The 12,065-nt window shown below is 60.6% G+C and overlaps 1 protein-coding gene across 5 annotated transcripts in view; it reads left to right on the top strand.

Annotated features, from left to right (window-relative positions):
- Positions 1–12,065, top strand: part of EXD3 (exonuclease 3'-5' domain containing 3) — a 77,342-nt gene that overhangs the window by 12,770 nt on the left and 52,507 nt on the right. For all 5 annotated transcript variants that reach the window (XR_013829176.1, XM_079927434.1, XM_079927433.1 and 2 more), the window contains exons 2-3: positions 2,072–2,167; positions 10,021–10,085. Coding sequence is in view for 4 of the 5 variants with exons in the window: in XM_079927434.1 (XP_079783560.1) it covers positions 2,092–2,167; positions 10,021–10,085 (141 nt within the window). In the remaining variant the exon portion in view is untranslated. The remainder of the gene's footprint in view (positions 1–2,071; positions 2,168–10,020; positions 10,086–12,065) is intronic.

Raw genomic sequence — 12,065 nt, 5'->3', positions numbered from 1 at the left:
TCAGACTCACTGACTCTGTAATCTGCCGTCTCCAGTCTGCGGCCAAGCCCAATCAGTGGGTTTTGCGTTTCAGTGATTATACTTTTTATTGGAGAACTGCCATTTAGTTCTCTTATGTAGTTTCATGTAATTTCCGTTTGTACCTTTCTGTTTACTCATTTAAGACCATATTTCCCTTTAACTTTTTGAACATGTTTTTCACTCATTCTTTGCACAGTTACAAGAGTTGTGTTAAAGTCTTTGCTAAATTCAACCTGTGAGCTGCCTTGGAGTTGCTTTCCGTCATGTGCTGTCCTGGATTTCTCTCCCCTTGAGCGTGGGTCATATTTTCCTCCTATTCGCAGGTCTTGTGACTTTTATATTATGTGCTGAGCATTGTAAACGTTACACTGTGGAGACTGGATTGTTACCTTCCGCTGAAGCATGTTGGCCTTTGTTCTAGCGAACGGTTCATTTCTAGCCGATTACCTTGAACTGGGGGGCACGGCTTGACATTTCGTTAGGGTGGATCTTTATCTTGGTGGGACTCAACATGCAGAGTGTTCCGTGGATTTTTTTATTTCTTTTTTTTACTGGCTGCATTGGGTCTTCGTTGCTGCGCGGGAGCTTTCTCTAGTTGCGGCGAGCGGGGGCTACCCTTCCTTGCAGTGCGCGGGCTTCTCATCGCGGTGGCTTCTCTTGTTGCGGAGCACGGGCTTTAGGCGCGCAGGTTTCAGTAGTTATGGCACGTGGGCTCAGTAGTTGTGGCGCGCAGGCTCAGTAGTTGTGGCACACGAGCTTAGTTGGCTCCGTGGCATGTGGGATCTTCCCGGAGCAGGGCTCGAACCCGTGCTCCCTGCATCGGCAGGCAGATTCTTAACCACTGTGCCACCAGGGAAGCCCTGTTCCACGGATTTTATTGGGGCTTGGTTTTAGATTTTGGCAGAGTTGGTCTGGGGCAGGGCTAACTCGCCACCGTCGCTGGGCTGGAGCCCAGAGTGTGCAGCATTGCTTGACTGTTAGTGCCCCTGTCGAGCTCTCGGCCTGGGGACAGCTGCCTCTGGGAGCCCTGGGGATCCTGCATTGCTCACCTGCACTTCTGGCCCTGAATGACCCCTCCAGCTGGTGCCCTGGCTCGCGGGTGCGCGGCCTCCTCCTCCACCGGAGGGATGCTCTGCTCACCAGGTTCCGGGTCATGATCTTGGCTGGGAGGTCGCCCCCAGCTGGGAGCCGGCCCATCCCTGGGCCCCCCAGCCTGGGCATCACCCGTCGTGCACAGCCTACTGTCCAGAAGTCGGCCGCCTAAAACGTGTCTGGTGGACGCTGTCTGCAGTGGGAGGGCCGGCCCGACACCAGTCAGTCTGCATGGCCAGAGCACAAGTTTGGAGCAAACTGAACAAGGCAGGAAAGTATCTGGAGTCCACCCCGCTCAGCCCTGCTCTGCTCCTGTCTCCTGCAGATGGCGTGTCAGCAGAAGACGCTCGGAGAGCTCTTTCAGGGGCTGTCGGGGTTTGGGGGGCTGGGGCGTGACAGTGAATTCTCACCTTGAGCTTGGTCAGTCAGGTGTAAGACGGGACGCTCAGGAAGCAACCGTATCGGCGTGCTAGCGAGAAGCGTGGCTCTAAATGTCCTCAAGCATAGCCAAAAGCGTGTGGAGCTGGGGGGGAGCCCCGAGGGCCTGCCCTCCAGGCCCGTGCCGGGACTCGCGTTTACACAGGCGGCGCCGTGTGCCACCGTGACAGAAGTCCCACCGCAAACGAGACCAGCTCCGTAAATGTGGAAAAGCGTCTTGTATAAGATACACGTTGGCAGGACCCTGTTGGCCGCCTGGGAGTGGCACCACTTTGTGGCCAGCCTGGAGGATTTGGAGCTGGGCGTGCCCGTGTGGGCTGGCTCAGGGGTCCTCATGGTGGGTCCACCCCTGAGGTTAGTGCTGAGTGTCCTGGGTCCAGCCGGGGAAGCCGAGGCCACCTGAGCCCCCACGCCCACCCCAAGCACAGAAGTGGGCCCTGCGTGGCTGCCTGTCAGGGCCCGTTCCCTTCTGTGTGGAACCTGCAGCCTAACTGTCCCTCTCCACTGGTCCCTTGAGCAGCTCCCTGCCTTCCCCTGAGGATGGACGCCGGAGACCCTGCCGGAGATGCCGCCGGAGAGCCTGCTGCTGGTGACACTGCTGGTGACCCAGCTGGTGGTGAGTGTGTCCCCATGGGTGAGTCTGCACCCCGCACGGCCCAGGTCCAGCCTGGCTGCACTTGTCAGGGCTGGGCATGGGGTGGGTGTGGGGGGGGTCTGTGTACAGGTGCATGCGTGTGCACCGGGCGGGGACCCCAGGTGGGAGGCGTCCAGGCGATGTGGCTTTCTAGGGGCCTGGGACGTGTGGAGCGGCCTCAGGTGTGGACGGGAGCAGGCAGGTGGCTGCTGCCACGTCCTTCCTGTCCTGAGGGCCGCGGGCAGGCACCTCCCTTTGCCCTGGGAAATGTGGCCTCGTGGTCCTGCAGTGGACCGCCTCCTGGCCACTTGCTTCATGTCTGACACCGAGGGTTGGCCATGACTGGACGGACACTTCAGGGAGCCCACACTGAAGTGTGGGTGAAGCTGGGTGCAGGGGGCTGGTGGGAACGGCGGGGTTCTCTCTGGAGCCTGGCTCTGCGCCCCACACCAAGTGCGGGCACAAGGCATCTTATCAGTCCTGCCAAGAGGGAGAGAGGACGGGGGGGGCTGGGAGGTGTCTGAAGAGTGAGGGCCCCAGACTGGCGCTTCCAGCTTGGGAGCCCCGGGATCCCACATGGTCCCTGGCCCCAAGAGAGCGGAGGCTCTGCCTTCCGTTTCTCCTCCGGGAGCCCCAAACTCCTCGCGGTGGTGTCTGTGGGCTCCGGGAGGCTTTCTTTCTGAGTGTCTCCTGCGTTTGGTGAGTGTTGTGGGCAGGGCAGACGCGGGGCCACGTGAAGCCTGATCTCACCCCACCAAGGACAGGTGGTGACGTGGAAGAGGAGACCAAGGCTGGAGAAGGAGGGGCTCCTCCCAGGCTGGGATCGGGTGTCCGGTTGGAGAGTGGGGCGCCCCTCCCTGATGGCCCCTGGCGTCCTGGGGGGCCGCCCCTGTACCGGGCTGGGGACCTCTGGTGGGCACAGGGGTGGGAGGGAGAGCCCCCAGTAAGTAAGCAAAGTGCTGCCCCTTCTTGCAGGTGGTGGGGAACCTGGGGCCTCTTCCCAGCCTCTGCTCACCCACCCCAGGGTCCTGAGAGGCTGTGGAGTCGGCCCCCCGTCTCCTGTGGGGTCCTCCGCAGGTGCACACAACCTGCTCCAAGCAGAGTCTCCGGGGGGCTGCCCAGGCACCCTCAGCCGCCCACAATGGGCTCGTTTTCTGCTCAAGATTCCCCAGACCTTCAGACCGTGCTTTTCCCCACCTGTCCCCAGTGTGCAGAGTCTTCAGGACCTGACACCACCCTGTTGGGACTGGGGATCAGACACAGCCCCTGGCCTGCTGTGAGTGACCGCAGGCCAGGGAAGCCCTCTTCAGTGGGCATCTCTCCACCAGGATCTGGGTACCTCCCCCAGGATGCTTCTGGCGCCTCTGCTGGTTTTGCCAAGAGCAGGACCCTCCTCACCTGTGGCCCCCGGACTCTGACACCCGAGGCCCCAGGGCCTCGGCTTGTCCTGGACCATCTGGATGCCACCCTCCCCCGCCTGTCCTGATGCTGGGGGCAAGAGGGGAAGGGACAGGCCGGGGAAGACCTGTGGCCCTTCCCTCCCGTCCTCCCCTCTCCTGGGAACAAGAAAACATTCCCCAACTGAGAAGTCAGCTGGGCTCAAAAATTGGTTTTCTCCTGAAATCGTGGCCTTTGGATGAGCAAGTGTACCTGAATCAGAAAAGCTGCGGGCTGAAGTCCAGCAGGTCCCAGGGTCTCGGGCAGCAGTGGATCCCCCTTCCTTGGGAAATTCGAAAGTCAGGCAGACAGAGCTGAATCACTTCTCAGCATGGAGGGAGGGGCAGGCGCGACCCTCCAGGAAGCCCCGTCCCCGCCCCGCCACCCCTCACAGGCTCATGCAGTACCCGGAACCTCCAGGCCTGGCCCTCCCTGTGTCAGGGCTGGGGTGGGGGGCCCCCCAGCCCCTGGGGCTGTGGAACCATCCTTGGGCTGTGACCTGAGGGAGGCTGTGAAAACAGGCGACACAGCACCCACCTTCCTGACTGTGTGACCTTTCTGTTTCCTTACCTGAGAAAAATAGTTGTTGCCCTATGCTTAGCTCCATCTGTGAATGAAAGACTGCCTGCGTGTGGGCTGTGGAGGCGTTAGCTGTGATCCTCGTTAGTCTTTGACCCGGTGGAATTTATTTTGCTGGGAGAGGTGAGGAATGGGTCCAGTCCGTCCTGGAGGACCACTGGGACACGCAGCAACACTGAGCTCCCCACGGGTGGAGTCTCCCCGGCTTTCTGCTCTGTTCACCTGCTGCATCACGCTATCTGGTGGCGGTGGTTTTATGACCTGCTGCATCCGGCAGGACTAAACCTCTCGTTGCTTCTCTCTCGTTTCTTGTTTATTTTCCATGTAGACGTCAGGATATCTTGCTTGCTTCTGCAGAAATCCGTTGCTGTTTTTACTGGATTTCATGACATTTATGGTTGGCCAAAGAGGCATCTGACGCCATCTCATCCCAGTGTCAGGCAGGACTGGGGGCTCACAACGCCTTCCCACAAGGTGGGGTCTGCTTCTGCCCTTGAGTGGTGCTTCCCGAGGCCTTGCCCTGGGAGCCGGGCTCGGGTGTGTGCCTGAGGCCCTGGGGAGGAGCCCGTCTAAATTCCTGACCCACAGAATCTGGGATCCTGAGAGATGAACCACTTGTTTGGGGCCCGTTGCCTTTCTCTCTATTCTTCTGTCTTCAGCAGTGCTTTTTTTTTTTTTTTTAATTTATTTGTGTATCTTTGGCTGCGCTGGGTCTTCATTGCTGCGTGCGGGCTTTCTCTAGTTGTGGCGAGCGGGGGTTGCTCTTCTCTGTGGTGCACGGGCTTCTCATCGCGGTGGCTTCTCTTGTTGCGGAGCACGGGCTCCAGGCGCACAGGCTTCGGTAGGAGCAGCACGCGGGCTCCGTAGTTGTGGCTCGCGGGCTCTAGAGCGCAGGCTCAGTCGTTGTGGCGCCCGGGCTCAGCTGCTCCGCGGCATGTGGGATCTTCCCGGACCGGGGCTCGAACCCGCGTCCCCGGCACTGGGATTGGATTCTTAACCCCTGCGCCACCGGGGAGGCCCCGAAGTTTGATTCTTGAGCTTGAGCTTCAGTGTCCTCTGGACACACTGCTGCCCGCCCGCCCTCACCCACGTGCTCCTGGGGCGGTGTCAGGGGGCAGGTACCAGGCCAGAGGCCACCTGCCCTGCCGCCCCTGACCTGCCGTCTGGCCACCGCTGGCCAGCGGGTCCAGGATATCAGGGTGGCCCAGTCCCGGGCCCAGGCTGGGGAGGTGGCAGCGGTGGCCAGGCTGCAGCCACGGCTGATGTCCACGCTGTGTACGGAAGGCCCCCGTGCCCGCCCTCCTAGCTCAGCCCGGCCTCCTGTGGTGCATCCCTGTGTCGAGGGAGCGGGACTGGCCCACTCTCGGCTGGCAGGGTGGCCCCGGGCCGGGCACCCCGTGCTCGATGAGTCCTCCTTGTGCCGGCCTTTGGTGCCTGCTGCACTCAGGCCCGGGCCCACGTTCACACCGGCCCCGGGGCCCCTCCAGCTCCAACTTGGGCTTCCCGGGTGTCTGCCCATGGCCACGGAAGCTGGTGACCTTGTCTGCGTGTGCAAGTCTGGCCTTGGCACGTCCAGCAGTCACTATAGAGTGTCCCTCAAGGCCTGGGCCACGGCCTTGAACAGGGCCAACATGGTCACCGCCGGGAGCTGGCAGCATCGGGAGGGGACAGACAGCATCCCACGTGCAGTGTCAGGTGAGGGGGCCAGGCCGGCGGGTCAGCGGCGCTTGGGCAGCGGCTTGAAGGCCGAGGGTGTGAGTGACCGAGGGTGCAGCCTGGCCTGTGGCTTGGACCCAAAAGGGCACTGGGCCTGGGGGAGCCGTGAACAGAGAGCAGCCTGGCCCAGCCTGACCGTGTCAGACTTTCCTTGCACTGGGCGTGGTCTGCAGAGCCCAGTGGGGAAGAGGGAGACCTCTGGCTGGCGCCTGCTAGGCCCTTTCTTTTGGTAGGAATTCTTGACTTAACCGTGTCCCGAGGTCATCGAGGTATTGTGCAGGTGCCCTGCGGAGGCTCTGTTGATCTGTCTTCACGGTGAGACCTACAGCCCCTGGTGGGTTTTCTGTAGGTGTGAGATGGGGGTGACATCCCAGTGTTTTCAATAAGGTTATGCCGTTTCCCACCCTGGCCGCACACCCTGGCCCATGCAGGCCCAGTTCCGGCTCCAAGTCCCCCCTCCCTGGGCCACACGCTCAGCCTTAACCCCTGTGGCTCTGGCCTGGGTGGGGCGGTCCTGTGGTTTCCCTGTGGTTGTTAAGATAGTCCCCCCGCACCCACTCACACTGCTACTGTTTGGGTTAGAGTGTGGGGTCTGCTGATTAATTTGGGGAGAATTGACAACTTTGCATATTACTGATTATACGGTATAGCCCGTCCTGAATCAGACCTTTTAATTTTGTTCTCAGTGACGTTTATTTTAAAATTTATTTATTTTTGGCTGTGTTGGGTCTTCGTCGCTGCACATGGGCTTTCTCTAGTTGCGGCGAGCAGGGGCTCCTCTTTGTTGCGGTGTGCGGGCTTCTCATTGCGGTGGCTTCTCTTGTTACGGAGCACGGGCTCTAGGCGCGCGGGCTTCAGTAGTTGTGGCTTGTGGGCTCAGTACTTGTGGCTTGTGGGCTCAGTAGTTGTGGCATACGAGCTCAGCAGTTGTGGCTCGCAGGTTCTAGAGCACAGGCTCAGTAGTTTAGGCGCACGGGCTTAGTTGCTCCGCAGCATGTGGGATCTTCCCAGACCAGGGCTCGAACCCGTGTCCCCTGCACTGGCAGGCAGGTTCTTAACCACTGAGCCACCAGGGAAGCCCCTCTCAGTGACATTTTATATTTTTTGCATGAACTTCTTTTGTTACATTTATCCCAAGAAATTTGAAATTTCTTATGTTACTGTACCTGATATTTTTTAAATGTTCATTTCTGTCTGTCGCTAGTATGGAGGGAACAGTGGACTTCTTTTTTTTTTTTTTTGGCCGCACCAAAGTGGCTTGAGGGATCCTAGTTCCCCAACCAGGGATTGAACCCGGGCCCCTGCAATGGAAGTGCAGAGCCCTAACCAGTGGACCACCAGGGAAGCCCCAACAATGGATTTCTTAATACTGTCCTTGTGTTCACCATCCATGCTGAAATAAGTCCATTGAGTAATTCTAATACTTGTCTTTAGATTCTTCATTGCTTTCTAAAAAATGAATCATTTGTTCAGTGCGTAACAACGTTTTGGCGTATTGTTTTTATTTTTAAAGACTTTATTTTTTAGAGCAGTTTTCGGTTCACAGCAAAATGGAGAAGAACGTGGAGATTTCCCATCTACCCCTGCCCCTCCCACATGCACCACCTCCCCCGTTATCACCATCCCTACCAGATGGGACACTTGTGACGAGTGAGGGACCTGCCTGGACACGCCATCATCACCCAAAGTCCGTAGTCTACCTTGGGGCTCACTCTTGGCGTTGTACGTTCTGTGGGTTTGGACGATGCAGAGTGACATGTTACCTACTACTGAAGGTTCACAGAGTAGTCTCACTGCCCTGAACCCCCCATGCTCTCCTGTTCATCCTCCCTCCCCCAAGCCCCCGGCAACTCCTCATCTTCATACTGACCCCATAGTTCTGCCTTTTCCAGAGCGTCATAGAGTTGGAATCATACTACGAACGTAGTCTGCAGCCTTTTCCGATTGGCTTCTCTCACTTAGTAGTTGGCATTTAAGTTTCCTCCCTGTCTTTTCATGGCTCGATGGCTCATGTCTTTTTAGTGCTGAATAATATTCCATCGTCTGGAGGGACCAGAGTTTATTGGTCAGAGTGCTGATGCTTTTATTTTTTCCTTTCTAAGTTCTGTGGCCTTAATGTTTCCTTCTTGCCGCTCTGCACTGGCGTCGAATGCAGTGGGCGTCCTGGTGTTTGCGTCTTAGGGGAAAGCTCTCAGCATTGAGTTCTGTGTTCACTGAGGGTTTTTTATAAGCGCCTTTTGTCTGGCTAAGGAAGTCCCTTCTCTTCTAGTTTGCTGAGTTATTTCTTAAATTATAACTAGAACTCTCCCTTAAGAGGTGCTTGTTCTGCATCTATTGAGAGCATCATGTGACTTCCGTCCTTTATTTCACTAGCGAACCAGGCTGATGGACCTTCAGTTGTCCAGCCAGCCTTGCTTTCTGGGACGGACCCTCCTGTGGTGTACACGGGCGTCTCTCCCGGGTCCCTGAGCCCGTGTGCTCGGGGGCTGTCCCCCAGGGTGTGGCTCAGGTCCCCAGCCTTTCCCTCCGTCCCGCCTCCTGCATGGAGCCAGCAGGTTGCCGTCGTCCCCCTGATTCTTGGGTAGGTTCGCAGGTGAAGCCACCTGGGCTCCTGATCCCCCAGATTTGGCCGGGAGAGTTTGTTAGTGGCCTCCCCTGCCCCAGTGTGTGCACTGATGATCAGGTCCTGACTCTGACGCCTGACCCCGACCCACACCATGTGAGGGCATGGCTGGGGTCCTGACCCCTGACCCTGACCCCCACCATGTGCGAGGTGTGGCCGAGGTCCTGGCTAAGTGCCAGGGGCTTCTCCCACTCCCTGGGCTGGGGTCGGGGACACGCTGGGAGCCCAGACCCCTCGTGGCTGCTTTCCTTCCGGTCCTCCCTGGGCTCTGGGCCTTGGCGCCTGCCGGTTCTGAACAAAAGGACCAGAAGGCTAAGACTCCGCGCTCCCAATGCAGGGGGCCTGGGTTCGATCCCTGGTCAGGGAGCTAGATCCCGCATGCATGCCGCAAGCAAGACCCGGCGCAGCCAGGTAGATAAATACATACAGTGCGGTCATTCAGCTTAAAAAAAAAGAACCGGAAGGTTTGTCTGTAATTTCTCAGCGGGGCTGGAAAGGTTACAGCGCCTGGGCCTTTGAAGCAGAACTCGCAAGGCAAGGAGGGGCTGGGCCTCAAGGCTCGGGCTGCCAGGGAGTGGGGGTGGGGGAGTGGGTTAGGCCGGGGAGGTGCTGCTGAGGCTGGCAGGGCTGCGGTGAGGCGCTGGGGAGGAGGGAGCCCCGCCTGGAGTGCAGGGAGCCTGAGGCCCAGGGGCAGGCCCGCAGCCAGGGGGCGCTGGTGGCCATGGGCACCTCGGAGCTGGGTCCCTGGTCCCCTGGCCTCGGAAACAGCTTTCTTTCGCAAGCCAAGAGCTGGCAGCAGCGACCTTTCCAGGCCAGCGAGCTCTCCTTGGCACTGGCCTTGGATCTCGCCTGAGGGCGCCGACCCTTTTCCAGCAGGAGGGTGACCCCGACCTCCCCTGTCCCGGCCAGCACCGGGCTGAGTGGCACCTGTGTCATGACTCCACGCCCCGTTCTGCAGCAGGGACAGCGGCTTCAGGGAGCAGCGGCCATGGGGGTGGGGAAGCTTTGGGGAGTGGCCAGCCTGCATGGGGCTTACCCGGGGCCGGGACAGGGCAGAGGGGAGACGGGGGAGACAGAGGCTGGAACCACCTCGGGGCCTCGGCAGGGGCCAGAGGCCAGACATGGTGGGTGGTGGATGGGTTTGTGGGCGGCGTACCCCGCTGGGCGGGCCTTGCCCGTGGGGGGCCAGGTCAGTACTGCTGACTTAGCCCCGGCGGCCGACGCCCCTTCCCCACTCACACGGCCACTCTGAACCCACCGCGGCTTAAATCTGAGGCCAGGCTCCCTGAGCTGTCAGGGGAAGCCCACCCCGGTGGGCACTGCGGGAAGCAGCCCTGCTGGGTGGCGGGGCCACGGTCCTGGGGAAGGGGCAGAGAGGGCACAAGGGGCCGTGAGCGCTGGGCAGCGTCTGCGGGAGCCCCCAGGCCTCGGCCCCCGCCTGCCCCTCAGCCCCTCCTCGGCCCTTGTCTTGTCCCCTCAGGCCGGGACCCGCTGCTGTTCCTGCAGACCCTGCAGACGCTGTGGTCCACTCGGGAGCTGGGACAGGTGAGCCCTCGGGGTGTGGGCACCTGGCCGCCAGCCTCGGCAGGCTGCCGTGTCGGAATGTTCTGGGGGGTGCATGGGATTGGAGCCGTGGGACGAGGCCTGCTGGACGCTCAGAGCAGGCAGGGAGGGCCTGTGCCCACCACCAGCTCTCCCAGAGGGGCAGCAGGACAGCCCGCCTGGACAGCGGGGGGGATGCGTGTGGTCCGGCGGGAGGAGCTCTGGCGGGGAGGCTGCCAGGGTCTTCCACAGCCACTTGGGGGTCCTGCAGTGGCAGCTGCCACTGCCCAGACCGTGTCCCGCCGTGACCTGTGCCAGGAGGACAGCTCTGCCTCGCGGCCCCCGGGGTGGTGCAGTTACTGGCCCTCGGCCGCTCCTTCCCTGCACTTTGCTCCCTTGAGGCATGGAAAGGGCGAGGGAGGCTGCCCTGGCTCTGGGGAGGACGGGCCCACGCGTGGCTGGAGGGAGAGGGCCACATCCTCTCGTGCCAGCCTGGCCTCCAGCTGCCCGCCGAGGGTGGGCAGGGCACCCAGACCTGGGGCAGGCTGGTCGGGCAGGCGTCCGGAGCAGGTAAACTCCAGGCTTCCACAGCGCTGCGTGGTGGAGGAGGGCCGGCAGCCGGCCTCCTCTCTGGACAGGCCTGGGCTCCCCGCCCGGCTGAGCTGCGGGGCCTTGGGCAGATAGCGGCCCATCCACTGCCTGCGCTCAGGCCTGAGAGCAGCCGTCTCTAGCCATCAGCTGGAGAATCCAGAGTTTTTGCAAAAGCCAGACGTTTTTTGATTTTCCAGTTTCGTGCCGTGTGGCTTGAGGGTGAGCCTCAGGCAACAGGGCTGTGGCGCTGTTCAGCCTTCCAGTTGGGAGCGGGCTCGTTGCGAGGTGGCATCCTCTGCCCTGGTGTCACGGTGAGCCGGCTTGTGAGCTCGGCTCGACCCTCCATCCCTGTTCACTGAAGGCAGGAGCCAGAGGCCCGCAGAGCCTGAGGACGAGCCGGGCGCTGCCCCGGGGGCGGCGGGGCACGGGTGGGGGGCCTGCAAATGAAGCCTGGGGGCGGTCTCCCTAATGGTTGTTCCTGGGCAGAGTGTCTGTCTCTGGATTTATTTCTCTGGGAAGCGTCCGCTTCCTCCACGTCACCACGGTTTCGCCGGAGGTCCCTCCCGGTTCCTGACCCCCGCGTCTCCCGGCAGCGCTGCCCCTCCCCCGGCCTTGTGCCTCTTTCCCGGGGCTGATCTCAGCCTTCAGGTAGCCGGACGCCCAAGGCATCGGTTTCCAGGAGTCTTGGTTTCCGATGCTGCATTTAACGCCGCACTTCCCCCCGAGTTCTGTTCGTCACCGGTTTGATGTGTAGGGGTCCATCGTCCTTCCTGTTTTCTGATTTTCGCCGTGTCTCCTTCAACATTTCCAGAGAAACACAGGGCTGTGTCTTGATGTCGCTTAGCTGTTTGTTTCTGGGTGTGAAGGAGCCCGGTCCATCTGTTTTGGTTTTTGCACAGGACAGGCTTGTTTTGTGGTTAGTTATATAAACACTCCGAGTTCCCTACTTGGCGAAAGCTCCCGCCTGGAGGGGACACACGTTTGCTCACCAGGGCTCGTCCTGGGTTCCTGTGAGCAGCCGGCACCACGCTGTGCAGTCCAAGCTCAGACGTGTGTGATAACCGAGGGGCCAGCAGCGGGAGATGCGGTGGCTCGAGCCCTGAGGACGAGGGTGCAGGTGAGCCAGAGTGTCCTGGGGGCCAAGGGAGCAGCAGAGGGACCCAGGGGGCGGCCGCATGAGAGCAGCTGGAGCCCAGCAGAGCACGTGGAGTTTTCAGGGACCGGACAGGACAGGGAATCTGGAGACGAAGGGGAGGCCAGAGGGCAGGAGGGAAGGAGAGAGGAGGTCAGCCAGGGTCTCAGAGCCAGGGGTCCGGAGGATCGTCGACATGGACGCTGAGCCCACCACGCCAAGGGCAGGGGTAGCACGGGAGGGCGACACGGGGCCAGACG

The sequence above is a fragment of the Stenella coeruleoalba genome (assembly GCF_951394435.1).
Source record: "Stenella coeruleoalba genome assembly, chromosome: 7".
In the NCBI taxonomy this organism is placed as follows: domain Eukaryota; kingdom Metazoa; phylum Chordata; class Mammalia; order Artiodactyla; family Delphinidae; genus Stenella; species Stenella coeruleoalba.
The sequence above is the reverse complement of the archived record's forward strand: the minus strand, read 5'-3'. Positions and strand labels throughout refer to the sequence as shown.